We start from the raw sequence: 23,612 nt of genomic DNA, 5'->3' as shown, positions 1-23,612 counted from the left end.
AAGCAAAACTACTGCCACATAGTACTGCAGACACGTGCACTCTCCTGAACTTACCTTCTTGTATTTCAACAAAAGATAACAAGAAAACAAAGAAAATTTGATAATATAAGTACATTGGAAATTTGTTTAAAATGTTATGTTCTATCTGAATCACGAAAGAAAAATGTTGGGTTTTAATATTCCTTTAATAACGCAGGGTGCGCTATCAATATCTTTGGCCTGTGCTCAGAATAGTGCACCATCTGGTTTTACAAGTACATGGTAAATTAGAATTACCAGAGAATGTTTAGTGCTGCCAAAATCTCTTTAGTGTGCCTTATACTTTCAATAGATAGCGCGGCCGCTCGAAACATTGCTCAAACAAGTTGTGAGTTATTTGTTGCGCATGCTATATGTATGTATGTGCATACATACATACACACACACACAAATACATAAATAAACACATACATACACACACACAAATACATATATAAACACATACATACATACACACACACAAATACATATATAAACACATACATACATACACACACACAAATACATATATAAACACATACATACATACACACACACAAATACATATATAAACACATACATACACACACACACACAAATACATATATAAACACATACATACATACACACACACAAATACATATATAAACACATACATACATACAGACACACACAAATACATATATAAACACATACATACACACACACACACAAATACATATATAAACACATACATACACACACACAAATACATATATAAACACATACATACATACACACACACAAATACATATATAAACACATACATACATACACACACACAAATACATATATAAACACATACATACATACACACACACAAATACATATATAAACACATACATACACACACACACAAATACATATATAAACACATACATACATACACACAAATACATATATAAACACATACATACATACACACACACAAATACATATATAAACACATACATACATACACAAAAATACATATATAAACACATAAATACATACACACACACAAATACATATATAAAACACATACATACATACACACAAATACATATATAAACACATACATACATACACACACACAAATACATATATAAACACATACATACATACACACACACACACACAAATACATATATAAACACATACATACATACACACACACAAATACATATATAAACACATACATACATACACACACACAAATACATATATAAACACATACATACATTCACACACACAAATACATATATAAACACATACATACATTCACACACACAAATACATATATAAACACATACATACATACACACACACACAAATACATATATAAACACATACATACATACACACACACAAAAACATATATAAACACATACATACACACACACAAATACATATATAAACACATACATACATACACACACAAATACATATATAAACACATACATACATACACACACACAAATACATATATAAACACATACATACATACACACACATACATACATACATACATACATACACACAAATACATATATAAACACATACATACATACACACACACCAATACATATATAAACACATACATACACACACATACATATATAAACACATACATACACACACACACACAAATACATATATAAACACATACATACACACAAATACATATATAAACACATACATACATACACACACACAAATACATATATAAACACATACATACATACACACACAAATACATATATAAACACATACATACATACACACAAATACATACATAAACACATACATACACACAAATACATATATAAACACATACATACACACACATACAAATACATATATAAACACATACATACATACACACAAATACATATATAAACACATACATACATACACACACAGCAATACATATATAAACACATACATACACACACACAAATACATATATAAACACATACATACACACACACACACGCACACACACACACACACACACACAAATACATATATAAACACATACATACATACATACACACACACAAATACATATATAAACACATACATACATACACACAAATACATATATAAACACATACATATACACCTTTGGGCCCTTCACAGTCAATAAAAAAAGCAATAGTTGAAATAGTTTTGCTTTTCATTTATTAAAAAGTATGTATATATATATATATATATATATATATATATAAATAACATTTTCTTATGCGTTAAGAACAATGCTATTTACAATATTTCTTAACACACCTCCTGTGAAGGTAATCACTGAGACCCTTCCGGTCCGGCACCTCTGGTCTATGCGGACGCCGAGAGTGCCTTCCAACAGGCCCATTTATCAAAGGTGTTGCGGACCTGATCCGACACTGCGGATCAGGTCTGCAAGACCTCGCTAAATGCGGAGAGCAATACGCTCTCCGCATTTAACATTGCACCAGCAGCTCACAAGAGCTGCTGGTGCAACGCCGCCCCCTGCTGACTCATGGCCAATCGGCCGCCAGCAGGGAGGTGTCAATCAACCCGATCGTACTCGATCGGTTGATTTCCGGCGATGTCTGTCCGCCTGCTCAGAGCAGGCGGACAGGGTTATGGAGCAGCGGTCTTTAGACCGCTGCTTCATAAGTTGTGTTTCTGGCGAGTCTGAAGACTCGCCAGAAACACAGCCCTTCAAGCTCCGTACGGAGCTTGATAAATGGGCCTGCAAGACTCTGATGTCCTTCAGCTGCAGCTCTAGGCGCGTGCAGCTGTGAGCTGCGTAATTTAAAAGGACCACGTCTAATTACAGGAACTCCCACCAGGCGGACTCAGATGTGGGAGTTTATTGCCTCACTTACCTTGTTCCTAGCATACTTACCTGATACATATTATTGCACACCTTGCTTCTGAAACCAAGCATTCTTATCTGATACCTGTGTATGCTAATCTTGCTCCTGAGACCAAGCATACTTACCTTATACCTGCGTATGCTCACCTTGCTCCAGAGACCAACCTGATACCTGTGTATGCTCCCCTTGTTCCTAAAGCTGCACCTATCTGTTATCCTGTGACAGTCTGACAAACAGTACCCGCTGGGTATTCTGTGCCTGCTGAGAAACCTGTGTCTACCATACCAATGACAACCTTCCTCATACTAGCTGTGCCTGCTGTACCTATCTGGTATCCCGTGACAGTCTCGCCAACATTAGCCGAGGGTGTTCTGTGCCTGCTGAGAAACCTGTGTCTACCATACCAGTGACAGCCTTCCTCATACCAGCTGTGCCTGCTGTACTTATCTGGTATCCCCTGACAGTCTCACCAGCAGTACCCGTTGGGTATCCTGTGCTTGCTGAGTAACCTGTGTCTGCTTTCCACTCACTAGTTGTGCCTGCTGTACCTACCAGTTCAATTAAAGCACCAGTGCCAATTGGGCATATGTTCAGACTTGCTGTTTCTGTGATCTTCAATCTGAGCTACCAACTGTCATTTTGCTTATATATTAGTAAAGCTTTCAAAAATACTTTAATTGTTCTGTTCCTAGATTCTGAGTTCCACAAACCCTAACATCCTCACACCTTCTGGCTTTGGCGCATCCTGGGGTAAGCACTAGAGTGATAGCCAGAACGGATGCCCTATAGAAGTCTGTGAGGAGAGGGAGTTAGCATGGCCGCACTAGCACTATCCATCCTCCAGATGTAACCACGTCTGAGGCTTTTGTATGAGTGATAACTTTTTAATTTCAACTTATGAGTGCTGTTGATTTAACTTGTGTGGGGTTAGTGCTCGATATCGCTAATATTTTTGAGCTCCATTTGTAATCTCGGACAGTATTTTTTGTTTGATTATTAGTCATTTGAGTTAAACAATGCCCCTGTGGCGACTTACATGAAAAAGTTTGATACCCCGAGAGAAAATAAATGTAATATACACATCTTGTTAATGCACCTTTTTTAGGAGAGACAATTCCTCATTCAGGAAAAAACCTCAGCGCCTCTCTTAATAACCTATAAATGTTTATTTTAGGAGATTTGATAGTAGGCTGTTATATATATATAAAGATGAATATACCATTTTTTTTTTCTAACATATTAATCTGTTAGTACATGTTTAGTATGCTATATTTGAGAACTAGATGTGTGTGTAATTGTAAAGGAGTTAGAAGGGACATTCTACACCAGCATTATTTGTTTAAAAAGATAGATAATCCCTTTATTACCCATACCCCAGTTTTGCATAATCAATACAGTTAAATTAATACACTTTTTACCTCTGTGATTACCTTGTATCTAAGCCTCTGCAGACTGCCCCCTTATTTTAATTCTTTGGACAGACTTGCATTTTAGCCAATCATTTCTGACTCCTATGTAACGCCACAGGCGTGAGCACAATGTTATTTATATGGCACACATGAACCAATGCCCTCTAGTTGTTAACAACTGTCAAAATTCATTAAGATAAGAGGTGGCCTTCAAGGGCTAAGAAATTAGCATATGAGCCTACCTAGGTTTAGCTTTCAACTAAGAATACATAAAAGAACAAAGAAAAATTTATGATAAAAGTAAATTGAAAATATGTTTAAAATTACATGCCCTATCTAAATCATGAAAGTTTATTTTTGACTAGACTATTCCTTTAATACTAAATCAAAACCATGACTCATAAAAATGATAAAACAGTTCACATTTTCTGTCTCTTGTATGCAAATGTAATCATTAATCTTAACATGAGCAGATAGATCTTTGCACTTTGTGATGATGCTTTTTCCATTGATTTTGTGATGATTTTACCGGTATGGGACTAGTAATTAATTCCTAGAGTAACATTATACGTTGAAAGAATAATGTAAAATGTTTTGCATTATCTGTCTAATCTCATGTGAGTGCACAATACCAGTAAAACAATTGTGATAATGCTGCTAATGTTTTTGTTATCTTCAACAGCAAAAAAAGCTTTTCAAATGCTCTTATTTCCCTTGTTATAAAATTGATGCAATCTAACATAAAACTGATATCTAGAAGGATGGCAGATTTAGATTTATCCATCAGCAAAGTATTCATTAGATATACAAAAAGTGTGAGATGAACTCATATTGTCATATTAGTTTTTACAATAAAACTTTAGCTGCTAAATATAACATTGTTATAAAATGTGATTATAGAAAGAGATAAGCAGTTTTAGAGGCCTATGTATCAAAGGTCTTGCGGACCTGATCCGACAGAGCGGATCAGGTCCGCAAGACCTCGCTGAATGCGGAGAGTAATACGCTCTCCATATTCAGCATTGCACCAGCAGCAACGCCGCTCCCTGCAGACTTGCAGCCAATGGGCCACCAGCAGGGAGGTGTCAATCAACTTGATCGTACTCGATCGGATTGAATTGTTGTGATTCCTGTCCGCCTGCTCAGAGCATGCGGACAGGGTTATTGAGCAGCGGTCTTTAGACCGCTGCTTCATAACTGCTGTTTCTGGCGAGTCTGAAGGCTCGCCAGAAACACTGGCCCACAAGCTCCTTACAGAGCTTGATAAATGGGCTTATTAGTCTTTATTTTCCAATATATTTTTTCTTATTTTATGTCAAATGGATGTGATAATACAAGCCTGAAGAAACAGGAGATTAAAAGCCATTTCGGTGAATGTAAAATTTTGACATTGAGGACAAGGTACTAATAACAAGACTCAAATATACATAAAATGCAAAAAAACTAAATTTAGATTATAAATCACTAAGGGCCAATTCGCTATAGCTCTTTTAGAAAGGCAAATATTCTATTGTCAGCTGTCTATCTCGCTTTGCGTGGTTCTGGATTTGTAATGCTATTAAAAAAAAAAAAAAAAAAAGATTTTGTGTGATTTCTATCAATTGTGGTGAGTTTTGATCATTGGGTCTTCCGTGAGAATAAAGCAGTGGAAATACAAATGTTGAATACACAGATGGAAGAATTATATGTGAGTACAGAGCAGTGTTTCTTAAAGGGCCATTAAATTGCTGGGTACAACTGCAGTAGCATGGTTACTGCTCACTAGTGACAGTTTCAGTAACATTATTATGGGGAGCAAACACTCCTTGGTGGAGATGTGGTATTTTAATGGGAGGGGATAGTGTGGGTGGAGCTGTAGTTACGGGTGTTCTTTAGGCAGGTAAACACGAAAAGCAGGCACGGATGCAAAAATGGCTGTTCCCATTTATCAAATAAAGCGACAGGAGAAAAGCATACAAATGTCAATAAATGGGAAGACTAGGTCTTATGCTTTTTGGCTGATAGCCGCCTTAGTCATAGACCTTAGTCTCCCATCTTCACATTAACACATTTATAGGCAAAACAATTGCAAACACCCATAGTGAAAGACCACCCCTTCTTAAAGCCATAGATTTCAGTAATATGTACATATTGATTATCACATTGAATTACAGAAGCATACCAAAATATAAATGAATCATATAACCATTGTGACCTACATAAACCTAACTATCTTTCAAATTAATCTATTAATAGTTTATTAATTTGTTAATATATCGTATATATACCTCATTGGCCATGTCTAACTATTAAATTAGATTGATTCATAAAGAATAGATTACTGTACGTTCAATTTAAATATTGGATAACTTAATAAAGGGCAGCTATTCTAATTTTTCCCTCTATATTGAAACCTCTGGGTACACGAGTACGTAAAGAAAAAATCCAGCAGACCTGCTTCACCAGCAAGGCTTCTATATCGCCACCTCTTGGTGGATGTCTAATTTGTTCTATAACACACCATTTAAAATTATGTGTGTCCCCTCAGTTTTTCAATAAAGTGGGTCGCTAATGCAGAGCAATGATCAAATCTGTCTATATCATTTAAAGGGACACTGAACCCAAATCTTTCATGATTCAGATAGAGCATGCCATTTTAAGCAGCTTTCTAATTTACTCCTATTATCAAATTTTCTTCATTCTCTTGGTATCGTTATTTGAAATGCAAGAATGTAAGTTTAGATGCCGGCCCATTTTTGGTTAACAACCTGGGTTGTTCTTGCTGATTGGTGGATAAATTCATCCACCAATGAACAAATGCTGTCCAGGGTTCTCAACCAAACAAATAGCTTAGATGCCTTCTTTTTCAAATAAAGATAGCGAGAGAATGAAGAAAAATTGATAATAGGAGTAAATTAGAAAGTTGCTTAAAATTGCATGCTCTATCTGAATCGCAAAAATTTTGGGTTCAGTGTCCCTTTAAGTGTTTGCGTATTCTTTTGCGTACTTGACGGGTAGTACACCCCACATATTGAAGATTAAACTGTTGGCACTATGCCAAATATATGACAAACATAAATCTGCAATTGGAGCAAGAATACATACTACATACTTTCTGTGGGATGAAGGATTGAAACACATTACTCACAACTGTATGATCACATGCTTTGCACGTATGTCCTCCACACCTCTTGTGGCCTTTACACTGAAGTAAACTAGATAGAGTGGATTTGTCAGGTTTAGCTTCTCCAATAGCACTAGGGGCCAAGATATTGCCTAAGGTCTCGTTCTTCCTATTTACAAATGTACAACCTCCTTGAACAACATCATAAAGTTGTTTATCCCCTAAAAGGATCGCAAAATGTTTCTTTATTATGTTGCAAGCCTGTTGATATTGTGATGAGTAAGTAGTTGCAAAAAACAGGTTTAGCCATTAGTTCCTTCTGTCTGATGTTATCCACCAGCAAGTTCAATCTGGTGAACTTGCAGGTGGATAATCTCCCTAACCTGGAGAAATGCTTTTTCAACAATGTAATCAGGTTATCCCCGTTGGGCTAAGCCAGACTTCAAATTCTCACTTTCTTTTAGAAACGTGGAATCCTCTGTACAGTTTCATTTAATGTGCATAAATTGGCTTTTTGCTATGCCAAATCTATTTGGGATAAGTGCATTTGCCGAGATAGGTTTCCTATATAAAGCTGTAGTGGGCTGTTCAGAGAGTAATATCAGGTCTTGCTCCACTCGATTGTGGGAACAATTCCAGACATGACCCCGAGACTTGATTCTATGGGCAGGGTCAGAAAAGGAGGAGGTGTAGTTACGGGTGTTCTATGTGCTGGTTCAGGAAAGGAGGAGGTGTAGTTATGGGTGTTCTATGTGCAGGGTCAGAAAAGGAGGAGATGTATTTATGTGTATTCTATGTGCAGGGTCAGGAAAGGAGGAGGTGTAATTACGGGTGTTCTATGTGCAAGGTGAGGAAAGGAGGAGGTGTAGTTATGGGTGTTCTATGGGCAGGGTCAGGAAATGAGGAGGTGGAGTTGCAGGTGTTATGAGGACAGAACCAGGTGGTCCAGGGAGTGTGTTTAGGCAGTTGTGGGACATGGAACTGCCTAAAAGGACAGAGGCAGGAAGTAATAATTTTTACTCTTCCCGTACCTCCTCAGCCCAATGAAGATTGGGGTTCTTTGCATCCCTTGCTTCCAGTGTTCCCTCTAAGTTCAGTTTTGTGAGTGGTCCAGTAGTAAAACAGTTAATAGGAGAACCAACCCTTGCAGTCTGCATTGTGCAGTGTTTGCTAATTGCAGGGTGAGGTTCCCTAAATAACTGTTTCACTGCTGGTCCACTCACAAAACTGCCCTTAGAGGGAACACAGATTGCTGCCCTCTCTGTATTGTGCACAGTAAACTGAAGTGCATGATATGGCTTGTCAAGAAGATAACAAAATCACTGACCAGTGAATGCACTTCCCTTCTGTCTGTTGACGCCCAGTGTGAAGATGCAGAGCTTCACTAACCAGTACTTGAAAAAGGGAAAATAAGAGAATGGCTTTGAAGACAGTTGTAGGCACAAGAAAAAAAAAACATATCATTGTGAGTAGTAACCATGCTACTGTAATTGTACATAGCGGCTTAATGTTCCTTTAATTACAGTCATAAGGGTACACTAACAGGCCATATTTTCAGGAATATCTTGGGTGAGAACAGTATAATAACCACAGTTACTATTCAGCTAATTATTTTGCCTTTGCTCTGGTTTAGATATCTTGAAAATCTGGCTTGTTAGTGTGTCCTGAGGACTGGATTTTTTTTGTGGGATCATCTATTTACAGAATTGGATAAGTTTGGTTTTGCAGGACAGTTCATTAAGTACATTAAATTAATTTATCAAGATCCGATTTCATATATTAATGTAAATGGTCTATCTTCACCTAGTATAACGCTGCAGAAAGGAACCAGACAGGGTTGTCCCCTGTCCCCGTTACTTTTTAATATCGCCCTGGAACCTTTAGCAGTTCAATGTAGAAAAAGATTAGAAGGAGTCTTGATTGGTAATAAGAAAATTGCATTATCTTTATATGCAAATGATATACTTTTCTATGAAGGCAATACCAGAAGGAATATATCACTTCTCCATATTATCTCTGAATTTAGTGAATTCTCGGGATATAAAATTAATTTAAACAAGTCTGAAATTCTCTGGATCTCTAAAAAGAAAGATAGTCAATTACTAAATCCTTTTAGACTAGCAGTTGAGAAAATTAAATATTTAGGGATATTTTTATCTAAAAATCATCCCGTTGATTGGTATGGCCTGAATTTCTCCCCGGTCTGGCAGAAATGCTCTCTCTGTTTTAAAAATTGGGTCAAGTTACCATTAACCCTTTCAACTAGAATAACACTTATTAAAATGATTCTCTTCCCTAAATTTTTATTTTTGTTACAAAATATTCCTGTTTTCCTCGGTAGGAAAGATACACAAAAATTTAATTCACAATGCTCACAATTCTTATGAAGTAGAGAGAAACCCTGTATTGCTCACAGGAAGTTAGCACATCTTAAAACAGATGGGGGATTTGCTCTTCCCAACATAACATTTTACAATTGGACCTGCATGGCTAAGATAGCTCTTGATTCGCTTACAGGTTTTGATTATATCACAAATTATCGGGTAGAAGAGGCCCTAGTCTCACCTTATTCTCTTAAGGCCTTACTACATCAGACACACTTTAAACTCCCCAAAAAAATACTTTTCAAATATACCATACACAATATTTTATTAGCTTGGAAGAAAATCTGTCAGAGTCTCCACATTGAATATAACATTTCATAATATCTCCCTATAAGGGGCAACCCACAGTTTGAAATTGGCTTCGAATCCAATGCTTTTAAGTCCTGGTCTCAAAAAGGACTTAACTTTATTACATAATTAATTAACACGCAGACTAACTCTGTTAAGCCCTTTGATTTACTGGTCAGGGAATACAAGCTGGAGAGAAAACAACTTTTTGCCTATTTACAAACTAGACACTTTATTAATACTCACAAACTAACAGATTTTATCACAGAGAGCTTAAGAGATATTAACACAATCATTATTCTCTATCGCTCTGGGAAACATTCAATTTCTTTTTTATATAAAAATATAATATCTTTGGATGCTAAAGATAAAATTATGGATCTCTTTTCTAAATGGTGTAGCAATTTCAAAGATCTGAACTTTGAATACTTTCGAAAGAGCTTTGCCAGGAATACCAAATATACATCTGCTGTTTGTCTTAGAGAATTGCATATTAAACTAATCAAAAGATCTTATATTACACCGAATATGATGACCAAATGGCAAACGCGGGGCAGTATTTTGTGCTCAAGATGTAGTTTTCCCAGGGCAGATCTTCTACGCCTTTTATCTGTGTCCCAAAATTCAGAATTTTTGGTGTAGAATTTCATATTGGCTCAATAAATTTCTTCCTACTAAAATAAAATTTGATATGGATCAGATCTTCTTTCTTGTCTCCAAAAGTGATGTGCAAAACAAACAGCTGATTAACACTAATATTCTAATTGCCAGACGGGTTTAAAAAGGTGGAAAGATAAGAGAGCACCAAGTATAGCTGCATTTATTAAAAGTATGCCGTTTCAACTAGCAGTTGACTTAAAAGATCCTCTGATATATTCAGATAATAAACTTAAAGGGACAGTTTACTCTTTAACGTTCTCTCCTTTTATTTGTTCCCAATGATCCACTTTACCTGCTGGAGTGTATTAAATTGTTTACAAGTATTTCCATTAACCTTATATTGGCATTTGAATTAGTTTATTTAGCCTGTGGTATCCCCACCCACCCTGAAAGATTTTGGCCTCAAGGCCAAGCTGTATTAACACAGCCAGTAGAAGAAATTACACTCCCAGTGGGTTATAGAAGAGATACGATAATAAAATTTTAATTTTCCATTGTTCTCTCCAAGTATTGGTGATTGGTTTATGGACAGATATAAGATAAAGAAGCAGGTATATGTACACAATGTGATAAAGTAATGAGATCTGATTATACCTACATTTTATTGGGTTGTGGGTTCAAAACACAAAATCAGCTCATTCATATACACAAATAAGCCTTAAAAAAACAAATCTCATACATGTTATACTCTGCAGCTGGTAAAAAAAAGCAATTGGAAACACATTAAGGGAAAAACAATTTTGTAGTATACTGTTCCTTTAAGGCTTTCTTGGCAAAATGGGAGAATGTAATAATGTCACTCCCCCCACTGAAACCCAAATACAGATTATTTACCCTCTGCAGGCTTCCCCTCTTTTCCTTCAATTAATGTTAGACCACTATCCTCCACATTGGAAACAAAGGACAATATCATTTTTTTATTATTATTTTTTTTTGTTGTGTCTTGTCTTGTTCTCTTCTGTTTCAGTTTTTTTCCTTAACTCACTATGGTAACTTCCAATTCATGTATGGAAAGGTAAAGGGTCCATTAACATATTAATTTGAAGAGTCTCTTGCTTATGAATAATAGAAACTTTATTTTTCTCTAAGTGTCTATTTCTCATATGTTTATGTTAATTAGAGAATTATTGTAATATTCTATTTAATATGGCTCTGTATGCTAAATCACCCTGTATGATTCTCTTTTGTTCTTTTTTATTCTTGATCTTGTTGCTGAATGTTTGTTCTGTACAGACTGAAGAAATAAATTGTAACATGCTAAGGTTATATTTAAAGGGACAGTCAACACCAGAATTTTTGTTGTTTTAAAAGATAGATAATCCCTTAATTACCCATTCCTTAGTTTTGCATAACCAACACAGTTATAATTATACACGTTTTACCTCTGTGATTACCTTGTATCTAAGCCTCTGCAGACTGCCCCCTTATTTCTTTTGACAGACTTGCATTTTAGCCTATCAGTGCTCACTCCTCTGTAAATTCACGTGCATGAGCTCAATGTTATCTATATGAAACACATGAACTAACGCCCTCTAGTGGTGAAAAACTGTCAAATGCAGAGGTAGCCTTCAAGGTCTAAGAAATTAGCATATGAACCTTCTAGGTTTAGCTTTCAACTAAGAATACCAAGAGAACAAAGCAAAATTGGTGATAAAAGTAAATTGGAAAGTTGTTTAAAATGTTATGCCCTATTTGAATCATGAAAGTTTGTATTGGACTTGATTGTCCCTTTAATTATACATATCAATGCATTGCAGATAGAGGAAACTAATTTTGTTATATAGTATATTTTTCTTATTTGTATTTTCTGAATTATGTGACAAAACTAAAATGTTTGAATTGAATGTTAGGTTTAACGTTTTGTCATATGTCATTGTTATCTTCTTATACTAACAAGAGAACTGTATGATTTCCCCTGCAGCAAGGAAAAACAGCACTTAATGTGGCAGCAAGAACCAATCATACCCTTATTGTTGATATGATTATTAAAGCAGACAGATACTACACATGGAAAATGGTAAGAAGCAGATAATTATCTCCCCCCCATCAGCAAACAATAGCACTGCCTGTTTTCAGTGAAGACATTTTATTGCCCCTGTCCATGTTGTTGCAATGAGGGGAGGCTCATGTGTGGTACATCCTGATAAAAGCCTGAGAATGGTTTTACTATCAGAGATGGAGACATTCACATAACAACTGTTCTATTAAACAGAGCTGAGAAGACTGAAGTTTAACCTGTTGAGTGCAAGAGGGATAGTTGATTTAACACAGTTTCTAAGGAGAAGAGGTGACATGATAGAAACCTTAAAATATATGAAGGGATTTAATAAAGTGGAAGCTTAAAGCGCTTTCTATAAAAAAGAAATACCAAAACAAAGCATGAGAATCTCAAGTTAGAGGGTAATAAATTCAGGAGAAATGTGAGGAAGCGTTGTTTACAGTAAAGGGTGGTGGATTCATGGAATAAACTTTCGGTAGAGGGGGTGAACCCAAGGACTGTAAAAGAATGAAAAAATACATGCATAAGGCTATCCTAAGAAAACAGTAACATGTAATATGGGGAGACTTGATAGGCCTTCTTGGTTCTCATCTACTGTCAAATTCTTTGTTTCTATGTCATTCTGAAAACATAGGCTGAGAAAAAATGGACAGCACAAGCCATTGATCACATGTTAAGGTTATGTTGATTAAATGAAAGACATTGATGAGCTGTAAGAATAGGGACTGAGGAAAACAGAAGTGACTACTTACTAGTAATTATATTCTAATCTGAATTATATTTATTAGTAATTTGCATAGTAATGGTACATTTTTAGATTTGCCATCTTTTATTGCCAAAAGTAGTTTAAATATAAGTACTATCATTATTTTCTTGGTATTTTGATTACCATTAATACTGATTACCATGACTGGACTGGGACCAAAAATAGGACGGGGCATTTAAAGGTTGAGCAACACACATCAGTTAGACCTGTGTCAGCTAGATATCCATAATACACCAGATCTCTCATCCTGCCGCACCTCTGCTTAACAACCAGACAGAAAAACATAATTTATGTAAGAACTTACCTGATAAATTCATTTCTTTCATATTAGCAAGAGTCCATGAGCTAGTGACGTATGGGATATACATTCCTACCAGGAGGGGCAAAGTTTCCCAAACCTTAAAATGCCTATAAATACACCCCTCACCACACCCACAATTCAGTTTAACGAATAGCCAAGAAGTGGGGTGATAAGAAAAAAGTGCGAAAGCATATAAAATAAGGAATTGGAATAATTGTGCTTTATACAAAAAAATCATAACCACCACAAAAAAAGGGCGGGCCTCATGGACTCTTGCTAATATGAAAGAAATGAATTTATCAGGTAAGTTCTTACATAAATTATGTTTTCTTTCATGTAATTAGCAAGAGTCCATGAGCTAGTGACGTATGGGATAATGACTACCCAAGATGTGGATCTTTCCACACAAGAGTCACTAGAGAGGGAGGGATAAAATAAAGACAGCCAATTCCTGCTGAAAATAATCCACACCCAAAATAAAGTTTAATGAAAAAACATAAGCAGAAGATTCAAACTGAAAACGCTGCCTGAAGTACTTTTCTACCAAAAACTGCTTCAGAAGAAGAAAATACAACAAAATGGTAGAATTTGGTAAAAGTATGCAAAGAGGACCAAGTTGCCGCTTTGCAAATCTGATCAACCGAAGCTTCATTCCTAAACGCCCAGGAAGTAGAAACTGACCTAGTAGAATGAGCTGTAATCCTATGAGGCGGAGTCTTACCCGACTCAACATAGGCAAGATGAATTAAAGATTTCAACCAAGATGCCAAAGAAATGGCAGAAGTTTTCTGGCCTTTCAAAAACCGGAAAAGATAACAAATAAACTTGAAGTCTTTCGGAAAGACTTAGTAGCTTCAACATAATATTTCAAAGCTCTAATAACATCCAAAGAATGCAACGATTTCTCCTTAGAATTCTTAGGATTAAGACATAATGAAGGAACCACAATGTCTCCACTAATGTTGTTGGAATTCACAACTTAGGTAAAAATTCAAAAGAAGTTCGCAACACCCGCCTTATCCTGATGAAAAATCAGAAAAGGAGACTCACAAGAAAGAGCAGATAATTCAGAAACTCTTCTGGCAGAAGAGATGGCCAAAAGGAACAAAACTTTCCAAGAAAGTAATTTAATATCCAATGAATGCATAGGTTCAAATGGAGGAGCTTGAAGAGCCCCCAGAACCAAATTCAAACTCCAAGGAGGAGAAATTGACTTAATGACAGGCTTTATACGAACCAAAGATTGTACAAAACAATGAATATCAGGAAGAATAGCAATCTGTCTGTGAAAAAGAACAGAAAGAGCAGAGATTTGACCTTTCAAGGAACTTGCGGACAAACCCTTATCTAAACCATCCTGAAGAAACTGTAATATTCTCGGTATTCTAAAAGAATGCCAAGAAAAATGATGAGAAAGACACCAAGAAATATAAGTCTTCCAGACTCTATAATATATCTCTCTGGATACAGATTTACGAGCCTGTAACATAGTATTAATCACAGAGTCAGAGAAACCTCTTTGACCAAGAATCAAGCGTTCAATCTCCATACCTTTAAATTTAAGGATTTCAGATCCTGATGGAAAAAAAGGACCTTGAGACAAAAGGTCTGGTCTTAACGGAAGAGTCCACGGTTGGCAAGAGGCCATCCGGACAAGATCCGCATACCAAAACCTGTGAGGCCATGCCGGAGCTACCAGCAGAACAAACGAGCATTCCTTCAGAATCTTGGAGATTACTCTTGGAAAAAGAACTAGAGGCGGAAAGATATAGGCAGGATGATACTTCCAAGGAAGTGATAATGCATCCACTGCCTCCGCCTGAGGATCCCGGGATCTGGACAGATACCTGGGAAGTTTCTTGTTTAGATGAGAAGCCATCAGATCTATTTCTGGAAGTTCCCACATTAGAACAATCTGAAGAAATACCTCTGGGTGAAGAGACCATTCGCCCGGATGCAACGTTTGGCGACTGAGATAATCCGCTTTCCAATTGTCCATACCTGGGATATGAACCACAGAGATTAGACAGGAGCTGGATTCCACCCAAACCAAAATTCGAGATACTTCTTTCATAGCCAGAGGACTGTGAGTCCCTCCTTGATGATTGATGTATGCCACAGTTGTGACATTGTCTATCTGAAAACAAATGAACAACTCTCTCTTGAGAAGAGGCCAAGACTGAAGAGCTCTGAAAATTGCACGGAGTTCCAAAATATTGATCGGAAATCTCACCTCCTGAGATTCCCAAACCCCTTGTGCCGTCAGATACCCCCACACAGCTCCCCAACCTGTAAGACTTGCATCTGTTGAGATTATAGTCCAGGTCGGAAGAACAAAGAAGCCCCCTGAACTAAACGATGGTGATCTGTCCACCATGTCAGAGAGTGTTGTAAAATCGGTTTAAAGATATTAATTGAGATATCTTTGAGTAATCCCTGCACCATTGGGTCAGCATACAGAGCTGAAGAGGTCGCATGTGAAAACGAGCAAAGGAGATCGCATCTGATGCGGCAGTCCTAAGACCCAACATTTCCATGCATAAGGCTACCAAAGGGAATGATTGTGACTGAAGGTTTTGACAAGCTGATATCAATGTTAAACTTCTCTTGTCTGACAAGGACAGAGTCATAGACACTGAATTTATGTACAAAAACCTAAAAAGGTTACCCTTGTCTGAGGAATCAATGAACTGAATGGTAAATTGATCCTCCAACCATGAAATTGAAGAAACAACACAAGTCGATTCGTATGAGATTCTTCGAAAATGAGAAGACTGAGCAAGTACCAAGATATCGTCCAAATAAGGAAATACCAAAACCCTATTCTCTGATTACAGAAAAAAGGGGCACCGAGAACCTTTGAAAAAAATTCTTGGAACTGAGGCTAGACCAAACGGTAGAGCCACAAAACTGGTAATGCTTGTCTAAAAAGAGAATCTCAGACACTAAAAGTGATCTGGATGAATCGGAATATGCAGATACACATCCTGTAAATCTATTGTAGACATATAATGCCCTTGCTAAACAAAAGGCAGGATAGTCCTACAGTAACCATCTTGAATGTTGGTATCCTAACATAACGATTCAATAATGACAGATCCGGAACTGGTCTGAAGGAATTGACCTTCTTTGGTACAAATGAAGAGATAAAATAAAACCCCAGCCCCTGTTCCAGAACTGGAACTGGCATAAATACTCCAGCCAACTCTAGATCTGAAACACATTACAGAAATGCTGAGCCTTTGCTGTGTTAACTGGGACACGGGAAAGAAAATAATCTCTTAGCAGGAGGCCTTAACTTGAAGCCAATTCTGTACCTTTCTGAAACAATGTTTCTGAAACCAGAGATTAAGAACGGAATTGATCCAAATTTCTTTGAAGAAAACGTAATCTGCCCCATACCAGCTGAGCTGGAATAAGGGCCGCACCTTCATAGGTACTTAGGAGCTGGCTATAGGTTTCTATAAGGCTTGGATATATTCCAAACTGGAAATAGTTTCCAAACTGATACCGCTCCTGAGGATGAAGGATCAGGCTTTTGTTCCTTGTAAGGAAAGGAACTAAAATGATTATTTACCCTGGAAAGAAAGGGAAAGCAAAGATGACTTAGAAGACATGTCAGCATTCCAAGTTTAATCCATAAAGCTTCTCTAGCTAAAATAGCTAGAGACATATACCTGACATCAACTCTAATGATATCAAAAGATGGTATCACCAATAAAATTATTAGCATGTTATAGAATAATAATAATGCTATAAAATTATGATCTGTTACTTGTTGCTCTAAAGCTTCTAATCAAAAAGTTGAAGCTGCAGCAACATCCGCTAAAAATATAGCAGGTCTAAGAAGATTACCTGAACATAAGTAAGCTTTTCTTAGAAAGGATTCAATTTTCCTATCTAAAGGATCCTTAAATGAAGTACTATCTGCCGTAGGAATAGTAGTACATTAGCAGGAGTAGAGATAGCCCCATAACCTTAGGGATTTTTGTCTCAAAAAACTCCAATCTGTCAGATGGCACAGGATATAATTTGCTTAAACGTCTAGAAGGAGTAAATAAATTACCCAAATTATTCCATTCCCTGGAAATTACTTCAGAAATAGCATCAGGGAGATAAAACACTTCTGGAATAACTACAGGAGATTTAAAAACCTTATTTAAACGTTTACATTTAGAATCAAGAGGACCAGAATCCTCTATTTCTAATGCAAATAACACTTCTTTAAGTAAAGAACGAATAAATTCCATCTTGAACAAATACAAAGATTTATCAGCATCAACCTCTGAGACAGAAACCTCTGAACCAGAAGAACCATTATCAGTATCAGAATGATGATGTTCATTTAAAAATTCATCTGAAAAAAGAGAAGTTTTAAAAGACTTTTATGTATACTAGAAGGAGAAATAACAGACATAGCCTTCTTAATGGATTTAAAAAATAAAATCTCTTATGTTATCAGGAACACTCTGAAAATTAGATGTTGACGGAACAGCAACAGGTAATGTAACAGTACTAAAGGAAATTTTATCTGCATTAATAAGTTTGACATGACATGCAATACAAATAACAGCTGGAGAAACAGATACCAAAAGTTTATAGCAGATACACTTAGCTTGGTATCTCCAGCACTGTGCAGTGACTTTCCTGAAGTAACTTCTGACTCAGTTGCAACGTGGAACATCTTGCAATATGTAAAAGAAAAAAACAACATATAAAGCAAAATTGATCAAATTCCTTAAATGACAGTTTCAGGAATGGGAAAAAATGCCAAAGAACAAGCTTCTAGCAACCAGAAGCAATAAAAAATGAGACTTAAATAATGTGGAGACAAAAGTGACGCCCATATTTTTTCGCGCCAAATAAGACGCCCACATTATTTGGCGCCTAAATGCTTTTTGGCGCCAAAAATGACGCCACATCCGGAACGCCGACATTTTTGGCGCAAAATAACGTCAAAGAATGACGCAACTTCCGGCGACACGTATGACGCCGGAAACGGAAATAGAATTTTTGCGCCAAAAAAGTCCGCGCCAAGAATGACGCAATAAAATGAAGCATTTTCAGCCCCCGCGAGCCTAACAGCCCACAGGGAAAAAGTCAAATTTTAAGGTAAAAAATGTTAAATTAAAATGCATTATCCCAAATATGAAACTGACTGTCTGAAAAATAAGGAAAGTTGAACATTCTGAGTCAAGGCAAATAAATGTTTGAATACATATATTTAGAACTTTATAAACAAAGTGCCCAACCATAGCTAGGAGTGTCACAGAAAATAAGACTTACTTACCCCAGGACACTCATCTACATATAGCAGATAGCCAAACCAGTACTGAAACGAGAATCAGTAGAGGTAATGGTATATATAAGAGTATATCGTCGATCTGAAAAGGGAGGTAAGAGATGAATCTCTACGACCGATAACAGAGAACCTATGAAATAGACCCCTTAGAAGGAGATCACTGCATTCAAATAGGCAATACTCTCCTCACATCCCTCTGACATTCACTGCACGCTGAGAGGAAAACCGGGCTCCAACTTGCTGCGGAGCGCATATCAACGTAGAATCTAGCACAAACTTACTTCACCACCTCCATCGGAGGCAAAGTTTGTAAAACTGAATTGTGGGTGTGGTGAGGGGTGTATTTATAGGCATTTTAAAGTTTGGGAAACTTTGCCCCTCCTGGTAGGAATGTATATCCCATACGTCACTAGCTCATGGACTCTTGCTAATTACATGAAAGAAATGTACTTTATGCTTTAGAAAATAAGCAGATTGTAAGAGCTTTCCTATTGTTACCCATATTAAGAGAGGGTGGGGCTTCTATATAGCAGCAAGGATCATATAAGAGCCCGGCACACCAGCATTTGTCCTGTATGCCCTATGGCCAGTCCGGGCCTGCTGATTACTCATTAAACACATTAAATAAAAGTTTATAGCTAATGCCCATTCAGCTCTCAATAAATATTATTCTATTTTATTCATATCCTTAGGAGTTGAGATATCCTGCTCTATACAATAACAATAAACTGTACTATACAGTGTGTGTGTGTATATATATATATATATATATATATATGTGTGTGTGTGTGTGTATAGTACAGTGTAAGAGATAATAAGAGATGATGCCAGAGATATTAAATGTTTTCTATAAGAACACAGCTAAGCACTGATAGAGTGCTGCAAAAGGCATATAATAAGTGGTAAAATATGACATTATCTTCTATAAGTATAAGCTATTTCTGAACCGGCATCTTGTAATGAAAGAAAAAAAAATCTGTAACCAACTATTTTAATTTCATTTATATTTCAGTATAAAGACCATGATTTACACCTCTTAAACATGTCCAGCTAGTGAGCAATATAAATATTATTATTATCAGTTATTTGTAGTAGAGCGCCAACAGATTCTGCAGTGCTAAAAACATGGATCTAATGCGCGAGGTAAGAATTATGGGAGATAAAGGGATAGAGGGTCCTGCCAAGAGTCTCACTGCTATAAATCAGCTCTTATGAAGGTGATCTACAAAGCAGCTGGGCTCATAAATATAAAATAAATATGGAGAATCATGCGAGTATTATAATAATGACATAAGAATTCTGCAAGCTTGTTTGCATTGTTAGGAACTCATATGCCATTGTTTACTTTTGGTTCATTTGTAATTAATTTAGTCAAGTAAAATCTTGTGAGTACAACGCTATAAACATGCTTTTGTTTAGTCAGTGTGTATGTGTTTTTTTTACATTATTTGCCGCAGATTACTTTCAATACTACGGTGTTCTTTGGTACATTAGCTACCTTAACATTTTGCCCTCTGTTATTTGTTAAAGGGATAAAGTAATCAGGCAAGCAGCTGATAAGAGTCAATTGTATTCAAGGCAATGGTTGGAAAACCCCTTTCAAATGGGCTGGATTTTTTTTCTCTTGTTCTCAAACCCACTGGGAGGTTGATGTCTTACGCTGCCTTATTCCAAAAAATCAGCTATTTCAAAGAACAAAATTAAGTTAAAGGGGCATGGGACCCAAATATAATTCAGACATAGAATACAATTTTAAACAACTTTCCAATTTACTTATATTATCTAAATTGCTTTATTTTCTTTATATCCTTTATTGAAGTAGCAGCAATGTACTATTGGAAGCTAGCGGAACAAACTGAGTGAGCCAATAACATGAGGCATATATGAGCAGCCACTAAGCAGCAGCTTTTGAGTCTACATGTTCTATCTAAAACATGAAAGAAACATTTTGGGGTTAATGTCCCTTTAAATGAGCTATTTGGTGACAATTTAATACACTCCAGCAATCAAAATGGATAATTGGGGACACATTAAAACAGAGAAAATATATATGGTGCAATGTTCCTTTAAGGTTTTTTTTTTTAACAGGTTTCATTGTTTTAGGGTTTGACTGAAAATAATGAACCAATGCATCAAGATGTTTGTTTGACCTTCAAACCAGATCACTTGGTGAAGACCAGCCAGATACGCTCAGCATTTTGGAATCTTGCCTACAACCAGCTCAAGCCACATGAATGGAAGAAACTGGCTCAACGGTGGAATTTCACAGAAGTTCAGATAAAAGCTATAGAAGAACAATGGACAGGTATAATAGAACTCTATGGAAAAAAGGGGTCATGTGTTAAGAGACTGGTTTGGATTATTTTACTAAACTTTTCTAAAATAGTATGGAATTTAATGTAACTAGTTGTCACATATCAGATCTCCTGTATGCTATAGTTTGTGACCACTGTTGCTAAATTGTTATCAATAGAATTTAAAGTTGCATGAGGGGTCCATACTAAAAACTAGAAGGGCCCCTTATGCCATAAAATAAATAAATGCACTTTTATTGCCAGGTGATCGCTATCACCACAGTGATCCCCTGGCTATACAGACAACATGCATGACGAGAATGCCTCGTTATGCGCATAGAAAAGGGAATAGTATGCCCAGTTCCCCTCTCCCCTGAAATAGTCTGAGACAGAGGGTAAGGAAGCCCACATGGGACGTATACAGTAACCATAAACATCACACTCAGACACTTGCCTTAGGCAATGCACACAACTTAATGGGTAGGTTAAGTCTATTTTAATAGGGCCTAATTACACTACCCTTAAAACTTTCTCAAGAAATTGGTGATTGTAATTTTGCATATAACAATATTCTCAACTAATTAGTGATCTGTATACAAGGATAGCCCAGATCTTAGTTTTGATAGAAGAAAAAAACAAACATTTAAGTTTTTTTAAACATTTTTTGTGGTAATATAGAAATGCTGGAGCAAAATAAAAATGTCCCTTCCAAGGTCATGAAGTTGACTATGCAAAGCTAGAGTGCAGGTATCATTTGTACACCACTACCTGCAGAACTTACTGTCCTGTGCCGAATGGTATATTTAAGCAGCTGAATAGCAGTCTCATTCTTGGTTGGATATATCTATTAAAAATATAGAATATATCTAGTTTTATATGATTCAATTGTTTCTGTCTGTATTAAAAGTGATTACTTTTAAGCACCAGTACATATATTATACTTTTCTCTCACCCAAACCATTGTTCAAATATTGTTTTCTTAGATTACAGAATAAAGGAAAATCTAAATATATTTTGACTTGTTAACAGGAAAAGCAAGTTACAGAGAACACGGTCACAGGATGTTACTCATCTGGTTGCATGGAATATTATTGGCAAATCAAAATCCAATTAAATGCTTGTATGAAGATCTGATGCAGACAGGAAATCCTCAGCTTGCAGGTAATAATAGCAGGAGCAGCAACACTGAAATGTTACTGTTTGTGCAAATAAGTAACTAATAGCTCAGAACTTATAATATTATCACATGTAGATTATCCCAGAGCAAAACTTACTAAACAGACATAAAAATCAAAATGGATTTTCCCATAAAGGGCTAGATTACAAGTGAAGCACTATTTATTGCTCTTGCTCACAAGCTAACTCTGCTAGAAGTTTTTGTGCACATATTACAATTTGAAAGTAAAACATTTTCACTTGCACGCTAACACGACACGCACAAAAAGCTGAAGTTAGAATATTGCGACCATGTTAATATATACTGTCATAGGGGCCGAATTATTAAGCACTGTATGGTGCCTAATACCAGCAGTTATGAAGCAGTGGTCTGAAAACCGCTGCTCCTTAACTGGTCCGCCGCCTTTGAGCAACGGACAGCAATCAACCCGATCAGATATGATTGGGTTTATTGACACCCCTGCTAGCGGCCAGAATCTGCTGGGGGCGGCATTGCACAAGCAGTTCACCAGAACTGCTTGTGCAATGCTAAATACCGACAGCGTATGCTGTCGGCATTCAGCGATGTCTGTCGGACATAATCCGTTGAGCGAATTATGTCGGACAGACATATGATAAATCAGCCCCATAGACTTTAATGGAGTGCTAAAAATGGAAAAAAAAAACCCTACTCATGCACAAACCCGAACGCATACTCGCAAAATATGAATAGTAAATATTCCAATGTTCTTCACTTAGCAGAATATGTTCTATGTATTCATAAATACATATTTATACATATATCTGATGGTATTTTGGTACAATATATATCTATACCTATACACACACACACACACACATATATATATATATGTATATATATTTATATGAATATCTATTTGTAAATACTTCTATATATGTGTATATATGTATACATATGTAATTATGTGTTTAAATGTGTATATGGGGCCTATTTATGAAAGGCCTGTCCGACATGATCTGATCAGCGGATCATGTCCGACAGACCTCGCTGAATGCGGAGAGCAATGCGCTC

The 23,612-nt window shown here is 36.4% G+C and overlaps 1 protein-coding gene across 4 annotated transcripts in view; it reads left to right on the top strand.

Moving 5' to 3' along the window:
- ANKDD1B (ankyrin repeat and death domain containing 1B) overlaps positions 1–23,612 on the top strand; it is a 274,509-nt gene that overhangs the window by 129,524 nt on the left and 121,373 nt on the right. For 3 of the 4 annotated variants that reach the window (XM_053701390.1, XM_053701391.1, XM_053701389.1), the window contains 3 exons: positions 12,663–12,758; positions 21,213–21,414; positions 22,433–22,564. In XM_053701390.1, coding sequence (XP_053557365.1) covers positions 12,663–12,758; positions 21,213–21,414; positions 22,433–22,564 — 430 coding nt within the window. Of the gene's footprint in view, positions 1–12,662; positions 12,759–21,197; positions 21,415–22,432; positions 22,565–23,612 lie in introns of those variants that run through there. The other variant, XM_053701392.1, reaches the window with a different exon arrangement.

The sequence above is a fragment of the Bombina bombina genome, chromosome 2 (assembly GCF_027579735.1).
Source record: "Bombina bombina isolate aBomBom1 chromosome 2, aBomBom1.pri, whole genome shotgun sequence".
NCBI classification, from domain to species: Eukaryota; Metazoa; Chordata; class Amphibia; order Anura; family Bombinatoridae; genus Bombina; species Bombina bombina.
The sequence above is the reverse complement of the archived record's forward strand: the minus strand, read 5'-3'. Positions and strand labels throughout refer to the sequence as shown.